The following is a 26,492-nucleotide window of genomic DNA, read 5'->3' as shown; positions in this document are numbered from 1 at the left end:
ATGTGGATTTAAGTTACTCTTTTTCACGTATATTGATAGTATTTAAGGAATAAGTTGTGATAGCAGTGAGTGAGTAGTGATTACAGTTAAGGGGGAATCCTGATTTCATACAGCTTGGGTCTTAGTTTACTAGTTTTAGTCATCATTCTTGTTGGTAATTATATGATAGATCTGGGAACCCTTGGTGACATCACTAAAAGGTCAGATTGGGCAAGAAACACGAGCATTCAGGCAATCATACAAGTTTTAAACAAACTTATTTGGATGGGAAAACAAAGATGAACTGTAAATTTACTACCCAAAATGTCTGTTGTTTACAACCATCACATCTTACAGACATTCAACTTGGAGCTACCATCTGCAGTGAGGCATTATTACTACCATTTCAAATTTGTTGATCACTTGTGGTTTCACTTCTAAAGTGGTTTAGATAATCCAACTAACCTTGTTTACATTGTCTGATTGTCTGACCGCTGCTTCTTGCCCCATTGGACTTTGTTGTAATGATGCGGTCGCAGTGTTCACAGACTTGAGCAATTACTTCAGTAAGTACAACGTTATCGTATCTGACTGATTGTCATGTGGAGTGTAAATGATTGCCACAACTACAAAAATAAGACCTGAGATGTAAGAAACCATAGTTTCTCTATAAGTGCTAAAAGACAGAATAAATACAAGTGTCAAACACAACCATAAGGACAACTAGTAATCATTTTTGTGGACTGTATGAAAGGGAAAGGGTACCACCATCATCATTTTTTAGATACTTGTCAATATAATACCTGAGTTTTGGTATTGTTACCAAAGCAATACTTTTTTACAAAGCCGCCGGCCACATCTACGAAACCAGTGAAATGATTTACAGACTATTGACATAGAATGGGATTCTGTGCCAGTAGTCCACAGGCTGTTGGTTTGGACTGGTACTGGACATTTTTTACCGTCATGTTGGGCATTTTAGTGCCGTTAAATGGGACATTTTACTGCATTTTACTGTTTGAACTCAAACCATGATCTTTCCCTAACCCTAACCAAGTGGTTTTTGTGCCTAAACCTAACCATTTTAACCCAAACCATGGGTATCACCTTCCAGCAAAAACGTTCCCCCATTCTGAAACAATTTGAATTTGATCAGGTGATCTTGCACAACCAATACCAATGCACATGTGTAATAATTCCATACCAACAATTAATGGGCTATTGACACGGAGAAATCCGTACCAATAGCCACTTCCTTTTACAAAGCCCTCTTTGTCATTCAACAAAAGAGACAAAAACTTCTGAAATGTTAAATGTCTGGGGGTGCCCTAATAGCCTACTGGCTAAGATGCATAACTTTGTTGCGTGTCATACCCCTGTTTTCCGTCTCTAAAGGTAAAAATGCCTAAAAAGTAAACATAAGAAACAAAGTTAAATGTATAAACACAAGCATTCGTACAAGAACTTTGCCTAAAATTGGTAAACATTTAGATTTATATCAGGAATTATCAAAGAATAAGTAAACACGATTATAAATGTGACCAGACATCCGATGCTAGATTTTGGTACTTGATAGATTTCATTACTCGGTGATACCCGGATAGCATACGGAAGTGGGCCACTTCAGGCAATGATGCGGCACTGCTGGCCTTCTTCTGGCCTGAAATGGCCCACATGTAAAATAGCAAATACGGCCCAAATATCCCAAGTCAAATGTGGGTCTTTTTAAAGATGCGGTGCTCTCGGGCATGTGTAGTCTGGATGTGGGCCAGTTCTGGTTTATCTGGTTTGTTCGTGGTTGACATACGGCATTGTTTTGGGTTGCTTGTGGCCCAGATCTGGGAAACTGGAGCGGACCGCCAAAGTGCCATCATTCCACGTGGTATGTGGGCCAAATAAAAGTGCCATGAGTGTTGTGTGTGGGCCACAGCAACTTTGCTATCTGGGATATGGACAAAGTCAAAAATTATTACACAAGCTCATCACGATGAACCAGAGCCCAAAGAAATCCTAAAATCTTCGACATTTGTTAGCCAGAAACAACTACCAACTGCTTTTCCCAGTGTCATGTAGGCCTACTTATGGAACATTTTAATAGCTGATACAAAGGTTAATTAACTGGCAAGACACCAGGAACATTTTGTTTTTGAATGCTGCTAAATGATTGAATGGTTTTGACTGTGTTGTGAGTGCACTTGTGGTTTTTGAGTGTTTTGATTTTATCCACAGGCCCAAACCCATCCTCGCTGCCTTTTCTTTCACCACAATCCACCTTCATCTCCTTCTATCAGCTCCTCTTTTAAGTATTTTGTTTCCTGTAAAAGCCGTCGCTCTCCTTCCTCTCTGTCTTCAGCCCATTCAGTAACTGCCACTCTCCCTTTTCTTCCCCCTCAGTCTGTCACTCCACCCTTTCCTTCTTCTACTTCTTCTTGTGTTCATGCTCTCCTTGGCGGTCATGGGGAGACCCCCTGCCCCTGCTCTCACAGTAAATGAGGGAACACCGTAGTGTACCAGTCCTTACAATAACACACATATCCTCCACACAACCGTGAAACACCAGTGAACAGTTTGGTCTCTCTTCTGTTTTCGCTCCCACTTCACCTTCCCTCCCTCCTTCCTCCATTCAGTCCATTAGCTTCCCTCTGTTTTTACACACCCTAAACTCTTTCGGGACTCCACTCGCCCTGTAGCGCTCACACAATCACCAACGCATGAATGCACACACTTAACTTTTTCTTGCATTCTTTCTTTTCATTTTACATTCCCCTTTTTGTCTTTTATGGAAGCTCTTTCTGCCTTTTTTTTTTACTGCACTGTAGCATCAGTCCTTGTATGTGTGTGTTTGGGGATGTTGCCCACTCATTATTTATGGTCTTCCGTACACACACACACACACATATGCACTGATACACAGAAACTATTCAGTTTTAAAAGGAGCTGAACATGTTTATGTCAAGCAGAAATATTTACAACCATTACCAACCACATTTCACATACACGTCCAGACAGATTTACACGGTTACTTGAAAACATTAGGTCACATACGTACGCTGACCTTCAGCTGCCCCCGTGTACACTCACATATTCAGTTCATTAGTTCAAACATACTCTTATATAAGAGGTTTTAGACCTCAATATGGCATGTCACCCATAAATAACCCAAAAATAAGTCTTCAGTGCTGTGAAACTGTGGCGGCCCGTACCACGTAAAGTTTCACGAGCTGGTTTCACACTTCGCCAAATCAGAAACAACAGATGATCAGTATGAGTGCCTTGTGACATGACGGCCGCATTACATTCCTTCACACTCACACAATGCAGTGAAAGTGTGAAATCCAGCAAGGCCAGTTTCAATGAACGCATGCTTTGATGCTTTATCCATGAGAGTCTTTTAGTTACACTTTGTCACAGAGGTTGGTTCACATGGGAACTGGCGTTCTGTGCGTGCATGTAAGTGTGTGTGCGCGTGTGTGTGTGTGTGTGTGTGTGAGTGTGTGTGTGTGTGTGTGTGTGTGTGTGTGTGTGTGTGTGTGTGTGTGTGTAAACCTGACTACTCCCTCGCTCTTGTCTCCCCAGATGAGCGACTAGGAACTTTCCAGCTGTTTGTGACAGCTGTGCGACTGGAAAGATGTCCAGAAAGAAAGAAAAGAAAAGAAAAAACAAAAGGAAAAGAGGAACGAATCAAAGAAAGAGAGGGAGTGAAAGACAAGAAAATTGAGGAGTTGACAGAGATTAGAGCTGCGAGGAAATCTGAGAGCTTTGTGTGCGGCATGCAAGAGTGTGTGGGTGTGTTTAGTGCCAGTTGTATATCAGGAGGCTGTAAACTTAGTGGTTTTCTGACCAGGGGTCTTGTCGGAGGAATGATACCCAATGAAGCTGAATGTGTGTATAGTGGTGGAAGAAGTATTCAGATCCATAACTAAAATACCAATACAACAACGTAATACTCGATCATACAGTAGGAAAAAGCCCTGCATTCAAAATGTTACTCAAGTAAAAGTACATAAGTATTATTAGCTAAATGTATTTAAAGTATCAAGATAAAAGTACTCTTAATGCAGAAAAATTGCCCCTGTGACCAATTTATTGTTACATATGATATTATTAGATTGTTGGTACTGATGCAAGAATACATTAGCAGCATATAGCTGTTGGAGGTGGAGCTAGTTTTTACTACTTTATATACAGTTAGGTAGTTTTGTCCACTGGTCCCCAACCTTTGGGAACTCTGCCAATGAGTCACAAGATACATCTGAGCGGTCGTGAGATGATTAGTGTGGTAGAAAAGAAGGAAAAACAAAGTTCTGTTCCACAAATTTGAGTTCATTCTCTGGATTTTTCTGTAGTTTTCTTGTTTTTTCATGAAATACTGGATCATTTTAAGTCTTTAAACTCTCTGAGAAGTTTAGAGGGGAGATCTCTCTTAGGTGGGACTTCTGACCACTCATACAGATGTCTGAAACATTGACAAGGGGCCCCAACTAGGTGCAGCTTTTTAGTAACAACCCAAACAGGTTGGGATCCACTGCAGTAATCTCTAATAAAGGTTGTATTTTATAATCTTACTGTGCTTTTTTATGTAAAATTATAACCGATAACTGTCTATAACTATAACTATAGCTGTCAGATAAATGTAATGGAGTAAAATATACAATATTTCCCTCTGAAATGCACTGAAGTTGATGTCCAAAGTAGCATAAAATTGAGATAATCAAGTTTAAGTACCTTAAAAATGCACTTAAATATAGAACTTGAGTAAACGCGCATAGTTTGTCCACCACTGTGTGTGTGTGTGTGTGTCTATGTGTGTGTGTGTGTGTGTATGTATGTGTGTGTGCGTGTGTCCCACGTGCCTGGGGTTAAGCCCAATGAGTTATAGTCAGTCCGGTGAAAACCAGCAGAGTTGTGTCTGCCCGATGTTTCAGCTGTCGTTTAAGTGCAGGTATGCTAAAACTCTTTCCACTGTACGGCTCCATGAGGACCACGCTTGAACGAGCACAAGCTGGACATGTGCTCATACACACACGCACACACGCGCGCTCACACAGTCACTGGCATTCTGCGGTTGTGCACTGAAAGCCACGGTGGATTTATGTGTGCAGCCGCTTCCAAAAAATCTATTCTTCCCATATGTTTCTAATACGCTCGCTGACTGCCAAAGGCAGCACTGAGACTACGTGTATTTGAGTGTGTGTTGAGTGTGTTTGTGTTTGGCCTGTTTGTGCTTACCTCAAGTAAGCTCTAAAGTTAATTATCCCTTTCTTTATTAGCTGTTTTTTTTCTCTCCTTTTACTCACAACGGTTCTCTCCACCCTTACTTCTCCTTGGACTGGGAGAGAAATCGGTTTAATAGCTGAGTGATTTCATATTAGTTCAATGTGTGGCACTCAATATTTGACTCTCTGTGTTTCTGTCCTCCAGGTGTGCGGAGGAGGTACGTTGGACTCCAGAGCAGAGCAGTGTGCAGCCTTTAACACCCAGGAGTTTATGGGTCGCCTTTATAACTGGGAGCCTTTTACCGAGGGTGAGTTGTGAGTTAACACACACACACACACACAGTTTAGGGTTCAGCTGCACAGTGCTTCAATGTGATAATAGGCTTATAGCGAGAATTAAATGCTAGGAAGCAGAGGGGGGTTACAAAAGTAAAATGTGTGTTTAAGTGAGTTAAATGTTGCTCTGTTATTAGTGTGTGTGTGTGTGTGTGTGTAAGGTCTTTTGGCAGACCTCCACGGCCTGCCCAACCCATCACAATCCCTCCTCTCATTGGAGCAGGCCTACAGTGTACATGTAGCGTCATGGGTGGTGAGAGTCAAGAGGAAGAAAGAAAAGAGAATGACTGGAACTCAATCTGCTTTCATTCTTTGCACAAAACACTCTCCCTACTTACTTTTTCCTCCAATTTGTCCAACATCTCCCTTTCTTTCTTCCTATCCTGCCAAGCTTCTCTTCTCAGCTCTGACTAAGCACAGATTCCTACCGAGTGAGATAAAGACAGAGAAAGAGAAAGGCAGAGAGAGGGAGGTGAGAGGTGATGGGATGCAAGTGTTTTGTCATGTGAACACTGGGAGCAAAGGGAGACAACGTGGCTTGTGTGTGTGTGTCTTTGTTTCTGCGTGCGTTGGCTGTGTGTATTTGTTTACTTTCTTGTTAAGTGTACAATAGTTCAGCGCTGCGGAGATTGTGTCTATTTATCTTTGTTTTCCAATGCTGGAGGGGAAGAAAGAGAAGGAAAGTGAAAACACTAAACAGATATTTGAGGAATTTGAGAGAAAGAGGAAGAGTGGATAGAGACGTGGGGGTTTTGGGAGTGAAAGAATAGAGTAAAAGAGACACAGCTGTGAGATGATATCAGCAGAATTTGTCATTGGACTTTGAAATATATGTACAAGCTGCTGTGTATCTACAGTGTGACTTTATTGGCAAGTGTACATGGACTGCAGATGACTGTCCTAATGGATCCTGAGATAATATGTGGAAAAATGTTTGCACATGTATGTTTGCGTGTGCGTCTGTCTACCCTCTTGTGATTACTGTATCAGCTGGCCGAAGTTCCCCAACACTCGCGCTGTGAGAATGTAGAGCCAGAAACAGCAGATCTGCAACGCTGCTCACCCACATCACTTTGGTTTTATTCTGTCATAAAACAATATACACATAACACTTGTCCAAATATACATCATTCTTGGAAAAAAACTAAAAAAAACAGGTAATGAAGGTAAAAAACACAGAATCAGTAGAGCACGTAACACAAACAAGGCTTTATAGATAAAACTGAAGCATGATGGGGAATAAAAATATACAGTAGTTTTTGTTACAACACTACAACTAAAAACTTGGAAATAAGTTCCATCAAAGCATGCATGAGTGTTGCAATGTCGGCCTATAAGTTCACCACTTTGATCCAAACTGAATCAATCTCAACTACTGGGTGGTTTGCCATTAAATTTGCTACAGATATTCATGGTCCCCAGTGGATGAAGCCTAATAATTTTGGATGTCTACTGACTTTACCTCTATTTCCACTAGTGGGTCAAAATTTTAACCTGTTACATATCTCAACATCTACTCAATGGATTGCCATGAAATTTTGCACAGATATTCGTGGTTACCAGAGGATGAATCCTAATGATTCTGGATGTCCACTGACTTTACCTCTTGTGCAACCATCAGGTCAAAATTTTAATTTGTCCAAGGTTTAGGTTTATGATCAGATACCTGCTAACATTTCCATCAGCTTCAGCTATGCTTTGTGTTTATTGCTATTTAGCAAATGTTAGCATGCTAACACACTAAACTAATATGGTAAACATTATGCTTGCGTGTTAGCATTAGCCTGCTTATATTAGCATTTAGATGAAAGCACTGCTGTGCATAAGTACAGCCTCACAGAGCCGCTAGTGTGGCTGTGGACTCTTAGTCTTGTTACGGTCTGTCATGCTTCAATTTGCAGTTTCCAGTTTTACGGTATAACATAATTTAGTGCAGCACAGTGGTGCAGGGGTCCTACTTTCCACTGGCCGGCCAGAGCTTTTCTATGAGGAGTTTGCATGTTTCCCCTGTGTTTTCCCTCAAGGTATTTTGTATAATCACGGGCACATGATTGATAACAAGATCAACCTGGTCTTCCCAGAATGTTTTTGACCCTGAGGAAGATCATTGTGTGGTCAATATGTGTCAATATTTACCACAGATTTTTACCTCCAACGCAATAATGTACCTTGATTTTTGGGGGGAATCCATTCCCTTTCTTTTGGACAGTGTTCTTTGTTCTCTTTCTTATTATTTTTATTCCGTCGGTGGCAGTGCTTAACTAGTTCCACACACTTACAGCCAGAAACACAGTTGTGTTGTGTTCACTTGTTATTAATAATAACAATAATAAGAAGTTTTATCTCCTCTCAGCTGTTACAGTGTTCACTTATTATTAATAATCAAAGGCAAACTGTCTCCTTAAACCACTGTGGAGACATCAATGCTGCTACACTGTGATACTCCAAAACTATTCCAACCTTCCCCAGACTGTGTCTGTCATCTACAGTCCTGCAAAGGAAAGCATTCATAGATAATGGCTGGATAACACAACTTGTTTCCATTACTTGTGTTAGAGGTCATAGTCAAGAAGGTTACACAACACTGAGGGAGTATATCTTACAGACTGTTTTGATGTTCTTTGGTCTTGTCATTAAGAGCAGACTAAGGTCAGTTTTCAGGAATGTTGGCAGATCTAGATCATGTATGCTGTACCAGGAGTCATCGCCGGGGTATCAGCTGGAGTCAGTCTGCATAAACACAAAGGGGCTTTCCTTTTTCCTCCTGTGTGCAGTTGTGAAGAAAAGAGTGACATTACTACATATATCCTGAATCAAGCAAGTCTTAAATTTTCTTTATCTGCTGTGTGTCCTTGCCCTCTGAACCAATTATTTTAAACCATTGTGTCCTTGAGGTCCACTGAGAGGAGGAGAGGCCTGGGCAGCGAGAGGGGAGGAGAAGAAAAACAGACACAACCTAATAGGGAGCTTCATGGGTAAATCATGGCGAAACCGCGCATACCGAGAAACAGCTCAGTTATATTACTGTGAGGTTTTTCGGTTAAAAGAACTCACCAAATGAAAGTCGTCACATGTATTGGTCACTGTAGAACGATACTCTGATGGGGGGTCGATACTGTAAGTGGCAAAAGTATTCGCAGATCACGCCAGCTGGGTCAGACATACCCGATCTGTGCTGGAGATGATCCTTCTCCACTCTGCTAAGTAAACTTTATTGAACTGTTTACTTCAGTCCGGTCCCATTGGCTACAACCCAACCCTTCATATCTAGCTTCCCATCAACACACTGCAGCCTGCGAGGAGTGTGTGTTTCAACATTGAATGGTGCATTAGTCATTTCTCTCCAGCTGCAGTCATCTGTTTGTGACTTTGTACAGTGCTGCAGACATTTCCCCATTTGTATTTATGTTGTTGAACTGTGCAGGCAGCTCTTGCTGCTTAGCAGTGTGTCCATTTTTTTGCATCTAAGTTGACGGGCCTGTTATGTATGTACTGTGAAGTGTTTTGGCCTAAGGTTTGGAACTGAAAGATCAAGCAGTAAAGCTGCCGCTGCAGTTATAAACCACAGAAGTAATTTATGTGAGCTGAAATGCCCCCCACCACCTCAGAAAATCAGTACCTCTGTAGTTTTGTAAGCGCTGCACGTGCAGGTGTTGTTTTACTTGAATATTCCCTTTTTTTCAGGCCTTATCCCCTCTCTGCACACCCATCCTCCCCTCTTCCTGTCACACTGCCTCTCTCTTTCTCTCTCTCTGTTGGAGTTTGTTTAGATGGAGAGATAGTGGGGAAGTATATTTAGACAACATATATTCCACTGTCTGAACACTAAGCTCAGAGAGGGAGAGAGGGAGAGAGAGACGGTAGAAGAGAAGCCATAGATAGAGTCAAAGAGGGAAAAAAAATAAAAGAGAGAGACATGTTGAAGGTGATTAGGATTCGGAGTTGGAGAATGCTTGAGCATGACCTCAGGGCAGGAAATGAAGAAAAGGAGATGCAGAATTAGGGAGATGAGCAGGAAGAATACAGATTGAGAGAGAGGGAGTGAGTATATGAACGGCACATCTCCCACTTTTAGCTCCCCCTCTCTTTTTTGTCACTGTCTCCAGTCTAATCTCTCAAAGATAACTATGACAGACAGAAAGAGGGTGGAGAGAAAGAGAGACAGAGTGGGAACATAGCCTCCCCTTCTTTCTCTGTCTTTCTAAATATGTACTGTACATCTGTCTCTCTGCAATTATCAGGCAGGGGCAAAAGACTGGCAGCAAACACATGGAGATAGCACAGGGGGAAAATATGCTCAGATGACTCATTTGAATGATAGTCATGGACAGTATCTCATGCTTTCTTACATATAACCAGAGCTCCAGCTAACAATTATTTTCATTATCAATTAATCTGCAGATTATTTTCCAGATTCATTGATTATTCGTTTAAAATGTCATAAAATAGTTAGAAAACAGTCCAGAACTAGAAGATATTCTGTTTATTCTCATGTACAAACAATGAAAAGCATCTAATACTCACATTCGATGGCCCAGAACCAGCAAATGTTTGGTATTTTCATTCCAAAAATAACTAAAACAATTATTTCATTATGACAATAGTTGCCGATGACCAACTAATAAGATATAGTAATTATTCACTATAACTAACAAGACTGACATTCATGTGTTAATCGAAATCAATTCAGTTAATTAAATCAGTTTGTAAAATCAACAAGAATAGTAACTATGCATAGTAACAAAATATGACTCGAAAAGGACATGAAAAGAACAGAACAGAGCAGAGGCAGATTTTAGAGGTAGCTACTGAAATTCAGACTAATCTCAAAATTTTACAAAAACTGTGATGTGATTTGCATGTTGAGTTTTTTTGGTTTTGAAATACTAACTGAGGGCTAAATCAAAGCAATTTTGCTTTGACATTGTTTTTATCCATTTTGTCTTTGTGCCAATTGATGCAAAAATGAAATACAGCAGCCCTTTACTCTTCCCATTGCTTTCAGTGGCACTAAACATTGTCCATTTATGCTGATGACAGATTGTTATATGTTGATGGAGTGGTTACTTATCTAATCTGTCATATGAGCTTTTTTCTCATCTTATTTAAGAAACACAGACTTCAGTTAATTTTTTTAACAATAAAATAAATTCTGGTAAATCCACTGTGCCATTTAATCTGTCACTGATCCCTGGACCCCTGCCAAACAATTAAAAATCACAGAGGGGATGTTTACCTGTACTGAAGCACCACTATGAAATTTTATGAGCACACTGATGTATATATGCATTACCTTCACTTCCCTACAAACTTGTGCTTAGATAAACATCCAGTCTAGGTCAATTGCCTTACTTGTATGACTTGCTTACCACTTCCCACCACTTAGTGGGATAAATACACTCCTTAGTGAGCTTAATGTATTTGGTGAGGCGAACAGCCATGAATCAGGATGTTTAACTTGCAAAAGCACAAACCTGTAGGTGGTATCTTTTGATGAGATTCATGCCTCAAAACCTGATGCTGATGTATTTTATTAAGCTGCTGAAGAAAGCCTACAGCTGGCCTTTTTTTACAGGAAGTTGATACTTGGTTCATTCCAAACTTCCACTCAAATATTCCAAGCCTCTTTTGCAGCCTATCCTTCTGTTTGGGCGTTGTCCTGCTGAAATGGAAACCAACAAAACAATGAAATGGCATCTTAAAAGTCCAGTTTTCCTTTTATTCTTCTCTTCTGTCTAGAGGTTTGCTCTCTTAATTTGCAATGACCACATGTATTATACCTGGCCAGGTGTTTGTACTTTCTCTTGGACACACAAGTATTTGACCTTTAGCCTTTGTTCTCTGCTATCTCCTGTGAACATCTTAACTTTGAAGGTGGTAGGGCTTTGGGTTACTTGCTGCTGATGGCCTACTGAGCCATGGGGCCGGGGGTAGAGGGGGAATCTTTCCATTAAGAAACAATGTGCAGTGTTATCATATGGAAATTAAGTGGCATTCATGTAATATTAGAGCCATACTTTTATCACTCTAAAATGTCAGAAATGTTTCACATAAGACAGAACTGGAAAGAAATGCCTATTTTTCAAATTGCCTCAAGGCCAGAATAATATAGCTGGACTATACTTTTTGACCACTCTTGGCAAGGTGTCACGCTGTTCATATTTATATAGAATTCCATCCTGGGTGCATCTCTGTTGTAATTTGGGTGAGGAACATTATACCACACTGAGAAGTCGTAATTTCAGAAGCACTGAATTTGTCCTTTTAACCCCTTAACTCCCAGTAACAGAAACTCCTCTCTCCCATCTGCATTCTAACGCTATGATCCCTTATTCATACTATGAGCTCATGTCTATAGCGCTGTTGCATACAGACACACACATACAAGCCCTCTCTGCCTGAGGACTTTAACCTCTGTAACATCCCCAATCTTACTTCAAAGAGAAGAACAGTCGAGCCACTCAGTGCCTCCTTCCTGCCTTTATCACTTATTCTTTTATCTCTTTCTTTCTTCTTTAAAGGAGTAGTTTAGTATTTTGGGAAATACACTAAGTCACTTTCTTTCCAACAATGAAGATAAGAAGATCAAATATCCATCTCATGTTTGTGTGTTAAGTAGGGAGCAAGAGTCGTGACATTGTTAGCCCAGCTTAGCATAAAGTCTGCAAGCAGAGGAAAACAGCCACCTGACTCTGTCCAAAGTTCAAAATTACACTTACCAACACCTCTAAAGCTCATTAACTAACTCATATTTCATTTGTTTAAAGGGACATAACATACATGTGGTCATTTATATATTGTTATGATGTTGGATGTCTATGTTAAACATGGTCAAAGTTCCAAAGTATGAGGTGAAAATGTTCCCTAAAAGTCAAAAGCCCAGACTTCAGCCTGCTCTGAACACTCCGTTTACAAATTAACCTCTACTTCCCCATCGAACTGACATCAGATTGTTCACGTATGCCCTCAATGGGCTGTTACTTCCGTAGTCTTTGTTGCTAGTTGTTACTAAGGTTGTTCCACGGGTTATTTGCATTGTCTACTCGCATATTTCAGATCAGTTAGGTTCAGATGTATTTGAGAAGTTCACATTTTGAGTAAAAAAAATGAGAAAAAGAAGTAAAATCCCTCTTCTACTGTTTGTGTACGGAGTTAAAGTTAAATAAATAAACATGCAAAGATATGCAAGTAGAGGCCCAGAAAAAAATACAGACCTGGAAATGTGCATGATACGTCCCCTTTCATTTGTAAATAAACAGAAAACAACAATTTGTGGCTTTAGAGGGCTTTACATGTTGTACGAGAGATTGATACAGATCTTCACATACAACAAGCATATTTAGGTTGAAAATGTCTTTTGTGTATTGTACTTATGTATTATTGTGTATTGTACTTTTGTATTATTGTGTATTGTACTTATAGTATTCATTGTGCCAGTGTTGTTGTGATGTGGTGTGTTTGTACGTTTTGTTTATTGAGCAAAGACAATTTTAAAGCTTTGGATGATAAAGCTGTATTATATTCTGCTTTAAACCTGCTTATTGTATTTCTTGTGGACACACTCTCTTTATGTTTTCCACTTTTTCTTGTTCTTGCTTGTATCCCACTATCACTCCCCTGTGAGATCCTCTGTATTCTCCACTCATCTATTCATCTGCCTATCCTCCGAGCACTGAGGGACCTTCATTTCCTCTTTTACCTTGAAGCAGCCTTCTCTTTTAATGGTACTTCCCTTCTGCTCTCTCATTCACCTTTCATATCTGCATGCACTATGTGTTCACTATTGGGTTCCTCTCATAAATCTAACCTTCCCCCTAGCTTATGTTTACACCTCTCTCCTGGGCATGTGTGCAGTCGTACAAGCGCACAGCAGGGGAAATAGCTAATGCTGTCTGACAGTCAGGGGTTAGATGGTTTGGCTTCGGTTTCCTGACCACATGGAAAGACGTTCATCGCCGCAGCTGTATCTTCTCAACGCCAGGCAGATGCAGAAAGAGATGTCACAGTCACACACGCATAAGACATATAAAAATTGCAAAAATCCACTTACCCTGTTCATCTGTGTTGCAGTTGGTGCGGATAAGCAGTGCGAGCTGACCTGCAGGCCAGCCGGCTATCGCTTCTATGTTCGTCAGGCCGAGCGTGTAAGAGATGGGACCCCCTGCTTCAACGTCAGCTCCAACGACGTGTGTGTAGAAGGGCAATGTCTGGTGAGCGGATTTACTGTAAATGCATTCCTGTGTACATGTGTGAGATTTCCCCTTCAGGTTTCTGAGCCCAAGTTCCTCTCATCTAGCAGGGGTTGACAAAGTCCAGGACCTGGCTCTCTCAGTCTCACGTCTGGAAGCTCATTTAAGCCTGGCATTCAGATTCAGAGTGTCTCCAATCTCTTTTATGACCCTAGTCTGGGCCTCTTTTCTCTGTATCTTTCCTTTTTTTCCTCATTTGCACTCTGCTTCACCCTCATTCCACTCTTCTGTTTCTGGCAGGAATCTGACCAGTAACAATTATCAATTTACACAAACAACGGTGAAATAAACGCTGGCAATGGATGTGTCAAGAAAGTGAAAGTGAAAATGTCAAGAGGATTGAAATATTCTCCACTTTGCCCCTTCCCCTCCTCCCACATCTCCCTTGTTTCACTACCCCCCCTTTAGTTTCCATCTGACCCATCACTCACATCTTTCTTTTCGCCTTCTTCTCCTGCCAGACGGAGGGTTGTGATGGGGTTCTGGGCTCTGGCTCTGTGATTGACAAGTGTGGAGTGTGTGGCGGGAGGGACACTTCCTGTCGAAAGGTGGCAGGAAGCTTCCAAAATGTCACGGTTCCCCTTGGTTACCACAAGATCCTGGACATCCCACCCGGAGCAACATTCATTAACATCACAGAGAGACGAGCCAGCCCAAACTACCTGGGTAAGATGTATTAAACATGCACACACACACACACACACACACACGCAGTGTATTAATTCTTGAATAATACTTGCTGCAGCTCCAGTAAAAGTGAGACGCTGGCAAGGGAATTGCAAATTTGGAAATGAGATTTGGCCCATGAACGTGTGTGTGTGTTGGCTTGCACTAAGACTGTAAATTTTCGGAGTCAGAGCAGATAAAGCGTGTATTGTTAGAGCCAATAGAGAACCAGTGAAGTGTGTACATGTACAATACCAGTCAAAAGTTTGGACACACTTTCCCAGAATGAGAAAATGTGTCCAAACTTTTTACTGGTACTGGGTGCATGTGTGTGTGTGTGTGTGTGCATGTATGTGTGTGTGTGTGTGTTTGCCTCGCCAGGCTTCTATTTGGTAAGGAGGCTGCGCTCCAAAGTTTGTGTTTGTCTGTCTGAGTGTGTATTTGAGCTTATGGGTGTTTCCTTAGAATTCACCACTTTGTAGACTAAACAAGGTCAAAATAAGAAAAGGAAACTCAAATCTTGCTCCATTCCTCTTGTCCGTCCTTCTGACACTCCACTCCCTCCCTTTTTCTCCAGCCATGAGAAGTGGCACAGGGGCTTCTGTGGTGAACGGGCGTTGGGCTGTGGACCCTCCAGGGGAGTACCAGGCAGGGGGGACTACCTTCACCTACACCCGACCTAGAGCACAGGCAGAGGGAGAGGAAGACAGAGGAGAGTCCCTCAGGGCCCCTGGACCCACCACCACACAGCTACAGCTATATGTAAGTAGTGGAACACAGGAAAGCATTTATTTTAACCCTGTAAGCAAACATGAACCCGGGCATGACAAAATTAAGTTAATGATAAGAATCATACATAACATTGTCGTAAGCCCGAAGCTATGCTCCCCTGCTCTGTGTCAAGATCTTCCAGATAGGCAGCATTTATGGTGGGAGAAAGACAGATATACTTAAGCTTAGCCTGAACCACATCAGAGTATCAAGGGCTAAATAATAACAACTCTAACCTCAGACTAAGATCTTATTAAAGAACAGGAGTCATCTGCAGCTTCTCATCCACTAACTTCAGGGCAGGAGGGGGTAGAAATAGCAAGCACCCACAAAAGCCAGAAGAGTTTGATCTCTGCTGGAATCACCTGCATTTTTAAGGCTTAAAGGGATTTTGATGTAAGACATAAAAAATCTATAACCATGCCAGTGGCACTGTGAGGCTGTAACGCTCATTACACACTGAAAACAAAATTGCTGTATGGGTGAAAAATGCATGAATGAAAGCGCTGCTATCCATAGATCCTTGCCAAGTTTGGTCTGTGGGCGGTGCAACAAGAAAAGACATGTCGCTCCTGAAATCAGAAGCGTTAATTGACCGTACATTGACCGTAGGACATCTCAGACTCTGCTTGTCAGGCTCAGCTTGTGACCAGCATTCAATTACTTTATCTTCTCATCAAATCAGGTCAGTGCAGAGGAAAGATGGCAGGCAAAGACAAACAGTCATTGTGAGGTAGTGAAAACTGATGAGGGCTTTTAATTCCTACATTGTCATTGCCATGGATTAAGGTTGTAAAGTGGGGATCACCAAAGTTATTAGGGTTTATCCTGTGGGGACCATGAATGCCTCTAGTCAATTTCATGTCAATCCATTCAATTGTGATTGAGATTTCTCTTTGGAGCCAAGTCTTGCACAGACAGACTGAGTGACTGACCGAAAAACTTTGTCACCTCTGGCAAAAATACCAGATCAAATTATGTTTAGATGATTGACTGTATTAAGTCTTGTGAGATAGATAGTATGAGGCAGTGGAAACATACTGCCATGTACACACAATCTGCTGAAGATCCATGGTAGCTGTGCTGTAGGTCACCCTGACCTCTGACCTTCCTGTGAAGACAGAAAAAGTAAATCTTTCTGTGGGTATCAATGAACTATCACCTTACATTTTAGCTGCATTAATCAATTTATTGGTAACTTGCAGCAGCGCAAAAAGCTTTAAACACAACGTTGACATATTTTCATGTTATAAAGTTGTTATGGTGAGCAGATTAGTTAGTAGTTGCTGGTTTACATATCCAACAGACACTAAACAACATTTGTATTCATTTGGGTTCGAATATGAGACAAATATCCTTTTTTTTTAGCTCTGTTTTGGTGTCCTCCATCTCCAGACAGAGATATTTGGTCACCTAAAACAACTGCTGTCTGCTGCTTTGTGTTGGGTAACATTGATCAGAGCAGTGAGAGTGGACCAAAACAGTAAAGTTGTGGGCCGTAAAAACCAAAACAACAAGCTTAAAAATGTTGAAAAGAGTTGAGGAAAACTTCAGAGTCGGGTGATAATTCTCTGTTGGATTTTCACTACAGTACAAGCGTCCCCTTGCACATTACAAAGAGTAATTTGTTCCATTGTTAAAATAAAAAATATTTATTAGAGCAGCTTTAATGTTTTGTGTTGTCCTGTCACTGACTTCATCTCCAGTACTTACTGTTTTCTCACCCTGTTTTGCTCCGCAGATCATTTTCCACCAGCAGAACCCAGGCATCGACTATGAGTTTTACATCCCTGTGGAGAAGAAGGAGGGAGAGAGGGAGAGGCTGTCAGAGAGAGACAGGGAGACACCCAGAGAGGCACCCAGAGAGAGGCAGAGGGAGCGAGAGGCAGGCAGGGCACCCCTTCGCAGTGAGTCCGACGCACCTCGGCCTTCTGATTTTCCCTCTTCTGTTTCGAATATTTGACAGCTGTGTTTTCTGCATGCTCCATACAGTAGCAGGAAGCATAAGTCATACACAGCACATACTTGAATCTTTTCAGTGGCAGTCTTGAACCTTAAATCTCGAGATTCATTCTTTCCAAATTACTCAGACAACCCTACCGTAGCCCATGTCCTTGGAGAATGATTGACGTGTTTATGGATCTGAAGGGTGTGGTTATGGGCCAAGTGGGAGGAATTGTTTTAAGTGTTTGTGTGTGTTTGTGTATGACCTACATGGGAGGGTATCTGGTCCACATGTTCGTTGTCATGGGACCCTGACCTCATCATGACATCATTAGCCTCTGACTCACTACCTTCCTCCTATTCTCAATACTTCATCATTTGTGTTTTTCCTTGTTTCCTCACCCTTTATCGCTATTTTATCGTCCACCTCTTATCTGTTTCCCAATCTTCGCCTCTCTCCTGTACCTTTCCTGTTCTGTCTCATTTCTCTTTGTGTCCCTCTGTTTGTTCTTCTCCCACAGGTCCTCTCACTGTGTCCGTGGAAGACCTTCCTCCTGCTCCTCCCCCTGTTTCAGTCCCCTCTTTTCCCTCTTCCTCCTCCTCCTCCTCTGTGTTTTCTCCCCCCTCCTCCGACCGTTGGACACCTGAGAGGTCACGTCCACGAGGCTCAGCGCCCAATAGGAATGCTCGGATCCCCCCTCGCACTGACCTGCCACTGGACACTCAGCCACCATTTGTGTGGAGGAGAGGCGGACTCACAGAGTGTACTGCTACCTGTGGCAAAGGTAAATCTCCAGTAAGCCTTGTACACCTTCATAAATGCCTCATTTTAAATTAAATAGTTCTAGACACAAATCTTGTTACTAACATATGTATTTTTTTGGATGATGTGATGTCTCCCTCCTCTGGTTGCAGGGTGCAAGTACAAGAACATGGAAATGATGTCTTTCTCAATCTATACATCTGTCCATCTCTCTTTCTCTCTCTGTAGGTTCTCAGTATCGAGTGATTCTTTGTATTGACCGCCACACGGATGATGAAGTCCCAGCGAGGAAGTGTGACTCTGCAGCCAAACCTGTTCCTGAGGAGGAACCTTGTAACACACACCCCTGCCCACCATTGTGAGAATATAGATAGCTACCTTGAAGAAATATACCCTAAATAGACACATTTTTCTATTTTTAATTCTAGATTTGTTGGAACTGAATTTAATTTTTAGGGGAAGAATTGAATTTTCCCCAAATTATGATTTTTGCTGATATCTCACCGCACAAAAAACAGTTTTTCTCATGTAAAAAGAATGAATAATATACGAATTGCAGCCAACTTGTTTAGATTCGCTTTAGTTTATGCTATGTTAAAGCTGAGACTGATGCTGAAAAGACTGCTAATTGAATGTCACACCATATTATGAAACCAGTGGCCAGTAGAAAGATACCAAAAATATGAGTACAAAAATCTTAAAAACCAAAGCAACATTTGGATAACAGCTGATGCTGACATTTGTCATTTGTATGTGAGCGGGCTGAAATATCCCAAAACACCAAAATAGTCCTTAAAGGATAGGTTCACATTTTTTGAATTCTCTCAAATCCTCTCTGAAACAATCCTCAAATGCCCATATGTACACTGAAACATATTTTGGTCATTGTTATTGCACCTCCTGTCCATACTGGCTCTGATTCCAATGTAAGAGATAGGAATCTCATTCTGTGCAAACATTTCCACCTTCAAAAATGCATTCTTAAGCTTAACCAAAGCTAAAATGAGGCTTAGTCGCAGATTGTCAAATCAAGAAGGTAACTTCCAAAGTTACAGTCTGTTGTGTACAAAAGTTAGTCTTTTTGTTACTGTGCCTCCCCTGTGGCTCAGCAAGTAAACACAGTCCAGAGACACAAAGAGGGAATTTCGTAATTTCGAAACCCACTTGATTTGTGTAATTCATACTGCTGAAGTCTCATATTACTCTAGCATCAGCTAAACTTACACAAAGCGAGGACTGTGGATTTTGTTCCCTCTTTCATACAACTAAAGAGGACACACAGTTGCCATGCATTATAAGCATCACAACATAAATGAGTGCAGTAATTTCTTTGCATAGACATACTTGAACACCTGTGAATGCTAAAATGTTAGATGTTATGTAGATAGTAGAGCCATGTGACTTATGTGTGATTTTCCGTCCACTCTCTGTCCGTTAGCTGGGAGGCCAGTGCTTGGTCAGAGTGCAGTGTGTCCTGCGGGGCTGGGGTGCAGCAGAGGCAGCTCCAGTGCAGGCAGAGCTTTGGGAACCGCTCCACCATGGTCCACCCTCAGCGCTGTGCCAACCTCGATCCGCCAGAGTCCACACAGGCATGCCAGCTCCGCCTCTGCTCCCACTGGGAGGTCAGCTCCGACTGGAGCACGGTAAGTCAACAACACCAGTATGTGACCGCATCTGCTTGTGTGTGTGTGTGTGTGTGTGTGTGTGTGTGTTTGTTTGTGTGTGTGTGTATACATGGAAACGAGAGACCAAGCAGTGTATCTCAGCATCTGCAAACATAACACAGACACAGAGAGAGAATGAGGGTGGGGTTAAAATAAGCATGCATGCTTGTGTGCATGGAGTTCATTTTAATTTTGGCTTGTTACTTTGAATAAAAACTCTTAAAAAGGGAAAACTATGGCACTATGTCTACATCGTAAATTTTAAAATGCTTTAATTATGTCAGCATAAAACTATTTCAGTACTTTCAAGACCGCTGCAGACACAGTGTTTGTTGGCAACAAATAATCATTTTTAATCATGGTTAATGTATAAAGTTTTTTTTTCATTTAATCAGTCACACATTTTGGATAAGCTGCAAAAATTATAATAGATGTCAATCATAGAAAAAGCAAACAATTCTGTGAATTTTTAAAACTAACAAACAGCTGTTTATAGTTTTATAATTTACCTTATTTGTGTACTCTGTTTTTACCCATTTATATTTGTTTGTACATCATGTGCCATTTTTGTGCTGAATGTTTACCTTGCGTTTCTGGTTTACTGCTGCACATGAATAACCATTTCCACACAAATAAAGTGATTAATTGATTGATGATCAACCGGCAACTTTTTTTGTCCACTAGTTAGTTTAATTGGCTAATTATTTTGGTGAAGGTGGGAATGTTACTTTCTGTGGATCTTTTATATGATGTCCTTTCTGTCATCTATTTCTTCTCTTGTTTTTCCTCTTTCCTGTCTCTCTCTCTCTCTGTCACAGTGCTCAGTGGACTGCGGAGTAGGAAGGAGGACAAGGAGTGTGCGTTGCGTCAGCGATCAAGGCAGCGTGGTGAACGACAAAGAGTGCAACTCCAGGTCTCGCCCGCAGGGAAGTGAGGAGTGCAACATGGGGCCCTGTGTTACTAACTGGTACTTCACTGACTGGTCCAACACTGTGAGTAGCACACACACACACACACATACACACACAGATGCAAAAAGGAACAAATATGCACTTCACAGTAATCCTCAACATGCTCTTCCACTTTGCATCTGTCCCTCAGTGTTCGGCGCAGTGTGGCCCCGGGGTGCAGAGGAGGGAGGTGGTGTGTCTGACCCGAGGAGGCGTCAGAGAGGGCGGAGGAGGAGGGGACTGTGTTGGGGATAAACCGGCAGAGATGAAGGCCTGCAACGGGGGTCCCTGTGTGCCAACAACCATGTGGTACGGCAGCCCCTGGACACAGGTAAGAAGGAGGGAATGAAGAAGGCTGAGAGGAGGAATGAATGAACTAAAGAGAAGAATGACAGAAAATTAGTTTTGAAGTATTGTATATGGCCATTTTTTGACAGAGGCAGCTTTGAATTATATCAGCTGATACCAATATTGATATTTAACAGCTTAAAGAATCCAGTAACTATATTGGTTTATATTTATTTTTGCTATTCATTTGCATATACTGATAAATTGACTGACAGCTTATATCGGCAGCTCCTATTACACTGTCAAGTAATGGTAATTCTGATGCATATGACTGACTCCTTGTTGTTTGCAGTGCAATGTCCCGTGTGGGAATGGAACTCAGCGACGAGACATCATTTGTGTCCAGAAGATGGGGAATGATTTTACTGTCGTACCAGCCAGCGAGTGTTCTCATCTGGACAAGCCCGCTGCGGTCCAAGAGTGTGAGATGGGAGAATGTCAGCCACAGTGGTTCACAACGGAGTGGAGCGCGGTGAGAGACGAGGGAAACGGAAGGGCTTAAGGACTTTCAAATATATACAAATCAGCCTTATATCTGTTCCTGAGTAGCGGCAGATCAGTGATAGGCTTTCTGAGTGGTATTCATGAAGCTTGTATCTGTAAAAGCATAATTAAAAAAAAGCAGAAAATGGACAAGACAGAACAAACAAAATTAGCTTGAACAACTCAGCGTATTGTGTATTTCTCATGCCATATTAAATAATATTTAATGTATAACCATATTATTTACACTATGTCTCTGCTTTTGTTCTCAGTGCTCACGTTCTTGTGGAAAAGGCCTACAGATGAGGGAGGTACGGTGTCTAACATCAGACAAAAAGCACAACCACGAATGTGATTTTGATACCAAACCTGAACAGGAACAGATCTGCAACACAATACCCTGCAGTCCACAAGTCTCAGGTTGGTGTGTGTGTTCAATGTGATTTATTTGTGTGTATTTTCAATCACTGTCTTGTTCTCCACCAACCTCTCTCTCGTCCTCTCTAATCATAGATGAAAACTGCCGGGACAGACGGCATAACTGCGTGATGGTGGTGCAGGCCAGGCTGTGCGTCTACTCCTACTATAAGACCGCCTGCTGTGCCTCATGTACCCAGAGTGCCCAGCGCACCAAGAGGCATTGACCGGCCAATCATAGACAGCCCAAGTGTGCAAGACGTCAAGGATTAGGTCAAAGGGGCTGATCACCCCCCTGAAATGACAAGTCTGTAGAAATGGACAACCCAGAGTAGACGTTAACACCTGTGATGGCATGTTGTTCACAAAACATTTAGCTATTTTCTCCTGATTCTTCAGGTCAAAACACTGTGAAATCAGACGGTTGGTTCTTTTTTTCCAGTTCTCTGTATACAGTTACATTTTATATTGCGTCTTAGAACCACATATTCCACTGAGCTTGCTTCTGTTTACTTCCTGCGTTAGCTTTAACAGGTTCATAATGTGTCACACAGGGCTGAGTGATACATTTGCTGTGATTTCCACTCTTGGAGGCCCATTTCTATGGCTGAGTGATTGTAACGGAAGGTGCTCACTTTGGAAACAGCTGTGTTTCAACAGCACAACTAGTTGTTTTTTTTAAAGATCCCTCCTAATCTGCAGGATCTTACAACAGACATAGTCAGACATGCATACTGTACCACTAATTATAAAAAGAAATGTGCTGAATAAGTAATTACCATGCGTGCCAGATAAACTGTGTAGTACTATGTGTGCTAAAGATCTACTGGAATAGATCTACTGTGTTTCTGTACACTGCAGATGTCCCCCACTGTGCTACAGTGGCTACCCCCAACTAAGCTAGAAGGATTTCATTTACATATTGTCTGTCTTTTATGTTTGCCAAAAATATTTCCTCAAGTGTCCTCTTATTGTTCAGCTCAGTATTTGAACAGATAAACCAAAGGGGTGGCAGTAAGTGACCAAATATATCTGAGCGGGACGACAGAGGTGAGATTCTTCCCAAACTACAAGGATATTAGATGCGGGATGTTAAACAGGCGGCACCGACTCTGTTCAGTCCCTCAACGTATTCGTGTCAGTTAGACTGAAGACAACTGTGGGAGTTGTGTTAAAATCTGCAGCTAAGGTGTGAAAACTGACACTGCTGCTCACTTTAAGACATGAGACATAACAGACATGATTTTAATTTACCAAGTGAAGTTCAAGGATAAAACTGGTGCTGTTATAAACTTATTGTCACCAAGTCACATGAACAGACAAAACCAACAATGCATTTGTCTGTCTTTCTCAGCTTCAAACACACTGATTCCTATTGAAGATGTAAATCTTGAGAATTGAGCTGCAAATGTATCATTTTATTTTTGAAAAAAGCTTAAAAATGTCTGCAGTTTTTGGCAAATGTTACTATAACGTGAGTAAATAGTGCAATTGTTAGGGAGTATTTACAGTAGCAGTTACAGTGTACTGTATGTGAGATTGACTCAAAATAAACCACAGTGTCCGTGTTCATTGTAATGAAGAAACATGTCACATAACACAGATAATGGAGCTCTATGGCACAGAGGAATAAGCTATATCAGCCTTTGGCTACACAGACAATATTTGTTAGTATCGATTCGTTATTGGTTTTCGTCTTTTGTTGGATTTTTTAACAATAAGAACAGAATATCGATTTTAATCATCAACTAAATGACGCACAAGTTTGAATATATGTAAAGTGATTCACTCCTGACTGACCTGATTTTCCATCTCGGTGATAATGACACCATAACAGTTGTGCGCTCCCCATTTCCTCAACTCTTCTCAGAATCTCCTGTGTTTGCTTCCCTTTTCGCTGGCCTGGGAGGAGATTAATTAATCTGTCCTGTGAGAATAGATGAAGCCACAATAAGTGAAGCTGACGGAACAAACTGCTCAGTTTATGTTAAGTCAGTCTGCATCCATTAGCACCTACTTTACTATAATCTCAGATGGAGGCTGAGAAAGCTGCTTTCTTTCAAAATTGATTATGATATGGATCAAATACATTCTACTTTGACCTGAAAGTAAATATTTTGCATATTGACGTGATAACCTCTGTATATGTGTGTAAGTGCTCTCTCTTTTTCCTCTTTTTTTCTCGTATATTGACTGTTTTTACTTTGCTGTCTCCCACACCTCCCACCACAAACTCACACACACACCCTGCCCACTCAAAGGTGAGGAGTCTGTATATTTGTCAGATATGTTTTAATGTCTATAATTTCTTTTGAACATAGTCGGCGCTTATGTTTTATAACTGAGTAGAGTTGAGTTATCAGAAGTGTTGTTGTAGACTGCATTTATTCACATCTAACTGTCATATAACTATTGTAATTTGCATTTCGACAAGAAAATCAGTGATTTTAATGTACTCTTGAATTTTCAATGTTTGTCATTTTGTGTGTGTGTTTGTGTGCGTGCGTGCATGTGTTGTGTGTTTTGTGATCATGGCTTTGAATGTGTCATCCTTGTCTTTAATCCCTTGTAGTAAAAAATTACATTTTATATTAAAAAAAAAATAAAAAAGGATAGTAATTTATCTATTATCTAAAGAACATGTAATTTATTTTTGTGTTAAGCTGTAGCAAATTTCCTTTGTTACCACCAGAGTTTATGAGATTGTTATCACTGATATATGGAGTTTTTTTTTATTACGCAAAAACAAAACAAACAAAAAAAAACAGTGTGGAAAAATTACAATCTCAATGCTTCATTTTAAATAAAACTGAAACAACAGATGAATTAAGTGGTGTGTCATATTTGATTTTGTCCAGTGAATAAGGGTGTCATGGACATTTCCTCCAAATGATGGCGCCATTGAGTCTCAGACATACATGACAAGGCCTCTGAAATGAGTCACCTACATGGTAAATGTCTGCATTGGGATTAGTTGTTTGCTTGCTTGTCTAATAAAAAAAATGTTCTTGTTTTTGTCAGAACATTGAGTAGTAAGCTTTGTTGTACAAGCTTGACTTGGTCATCCAAATATTTTACCAGGAAGTCTCTTGAGATACACTGTCTTTTACATGAGAGAACTGACCATAACATCACCATAAAATCAGTCAGATCACAGTCGTTTGACAACATTTACTTCAAGCACCACATGAAATAAAGTGCTTCATTGTTTTGATGTGGTCTGTGGTTCTGAGATCCAAAGACAGTGTTTCCAAATGAAGTTTATCATGCAGATTATTCTGAGCCTACGGTGCATGATAAGAAAAAATAAATTTCTGCCAATTTCAGAGAGGTCATATATGTCTTAGCGCCTGAGGTGTAGATGTAGGAGAGGCTGGAAGTATTTCTGAGTAGAAGGCCAACAGTTAAAGTGAAAGCTGGGAAGAAAACACTGAAAGTTTAAAAAGGGCAGTTGCAAAAGTGCTGTGGTTGGATGTTGGTGCAATACTGAGGTTCCCCCCAAATGGGAATCAGCCTATAAACTGGAAACTGGAAAGTAAACCCCACAAATTCCCAGGAAATGACAGAGAACAAGGCGTTTCTAGGAAATTACAAGGATGCTGCACTTGTTTGCCAAGGTATTACTTTTTCATAACATTTGACTTGTTTGCTGTTTCTTTTTCTAGTTCACCCCTCCTTTAAGAAAGCCTCAACTTATCAGCTTTTGCTTCGCTTACAAAAAAAGCTGTATAACACAGAGTTAAAGGTTTTTCCCTCCTCAGCATCCTTGTTCTTGCACTTCGCGTGCATTGTAACCGTTTATTCTCCATCGTGCAGGGAGGCTTAACAGCTCCGGTGGCGTGCTGCCCTCCCGCCCGTTGCCTGCGCACCGTTCACATCCTCGGGGCGCTGCGTGCGGCCGTTGCGTGCCTCTCCTGCCGGTGCATTGGGTTTGTAAGAAGCCCCCATAGGACGGTGATAAACATGCAAGTGTGCATGTGTGCTGTGTGTGCTGTATGGGTGGGGTGTAGCCTATATATGTTGGATGAATGTGGCGGGTGAAGCTGCTCTCACAGAGGGCACGAGGCAAGGCAGGCAGATGGTGACCTTTTGGAGTAAATTACCATGAACCCTCTGACTCTCTCTTTTCACTCAATGCTCTCTGCTTCCAAGAATCTCGACACGCACCCACTCCTCAAAGACAAGAGAGATTATGATCTGGCACTTAGTTTTTTGTGTGGAATAACGTTGATGCTGCCATTTCTTTCCTTTACACATCTCAGTGAATTATTATTAGATCAATTTCAACCGGTTTTCCAAAGTGCACGCTGTAAAGTAAAGTAGGCCAACTCCAACCCCGAGCTATGTCTCCTTTTCCCTGTCACACATTTTACTCTATGTGGGTGTGTGAGCGTGAATTTCGGGCCCGGGCGTGAACAGCTGTAGTAGTCGTGACTGCGTGCGCGTCATCGGCCGCGCGCTTCGGCTTCACGTCAAGAAGCATCGTTTCAGCACCAAGGCCAGGGCTCGCGGCTAGAACAATAGGCGGCTCCGCGCATGGTGCCGCCTAGGCAACGTCTAAAAAGTTTCCCCCGCAAACCGTCAATTTGGCATGATGTTTATTTTTTTTTTACTTCTGAAAAAACATAATGTGGGTATAAATGTTGTAATATACACTGAGTTTAAGTGTAAAGGTGAGAGAGTGAGTGGGAGACATTATTTGTGTT

The 26,492-nt window shown here is 41.3% G+C and overlaps 1 protein-coding gene across 1 annotated transcript in view; it reads left to right on the top strand.

Annotated features, from left to right (window-relative positions):
- The window catches only part of adamtsl4 (ADAMTS-like 4), a 38,240-nt gene extending 13,624 nt beyond the window's left edge, over nucleotides 1-24,616 (top strand). Inside the window, exons 5-17 of the mRNA XM_067601393.1 lie at nucleotides 5,401-5,503; nucleotides 13,602-13,741; nucleotides 14,242-14,446; nucleotides 15,024-15,208; nucleotides 16,959-17,124; nucleotides 17,683-17,946; nucleotides 18,153-18,282; nucleotides 19,363-19,567; nucleotides 20,407-20,580; nucleotides 20,690-20,869; nucleotides 21,179-21,358; nucleotides 21,642-21,789; nucleotides 21,883-24,616. Coding sequence (XP_067457494.1) covers nucleotides 5,401-5,503; nucleotides 13,602-13,741; nucleotides 14,242-14,446; nucleotides 15,024-15,208; nucleotides 16,959-17,124; nucleotides 17,683-17,946; nucleotides 18,153-18,282; nucleotides 19,363-19,567; nucleotides 20,407-20,580; nucleotides 20,690-20,869; nucleotides 21,179-21,358; nucleotides 21,642-21,789; nucleotides 21,883-22,013 — 2,211 coding nt within the window. The 3' untranslated portion in view covers nucleotides 22,014-24,616. The remainder of the gene's footprint in view (nucleotides 1-5,400; nucleotides 5,504-13,601; nucleotides 13,742-14,241; nucleotides 14,447-15,023; nucleotides 15,209-16,958; nucleotides 17,125-17,682; nucleotides 17,947-18,152; nucleotides 18,283-19,362; nucleotides 19,568-20,406; nucleotides 20,581-20,689; nucleotides 20,870-21,178; nucleotides 21,359-21,641; nucleotides 21,790-21,882) is intronic.
- The last annotated feature ends 1,876 nt before the right edge of the window (nucleotides 24,617-26,492 follow it).

Source organism: Thunnus thynnus, chromosome 10, assembly GCF_963924715.1.
Source record: "Thunnus thynnus chromosome 10, fThuThy2.1, whole genome shotgun sequence".
NCBI classification, from domain to species: domain Eukaryota; kingdom Metazoa; phylum Chordata; class Actinopteri; order Scombriformes; family Scombridae; genus Thunnus; species Thunnus thynnus.
The sequence above is the reverse complement of the archived record's forward strand: the minus strand, read 5'-3'. Positions and strand labels throughout refer to the sequence as shown.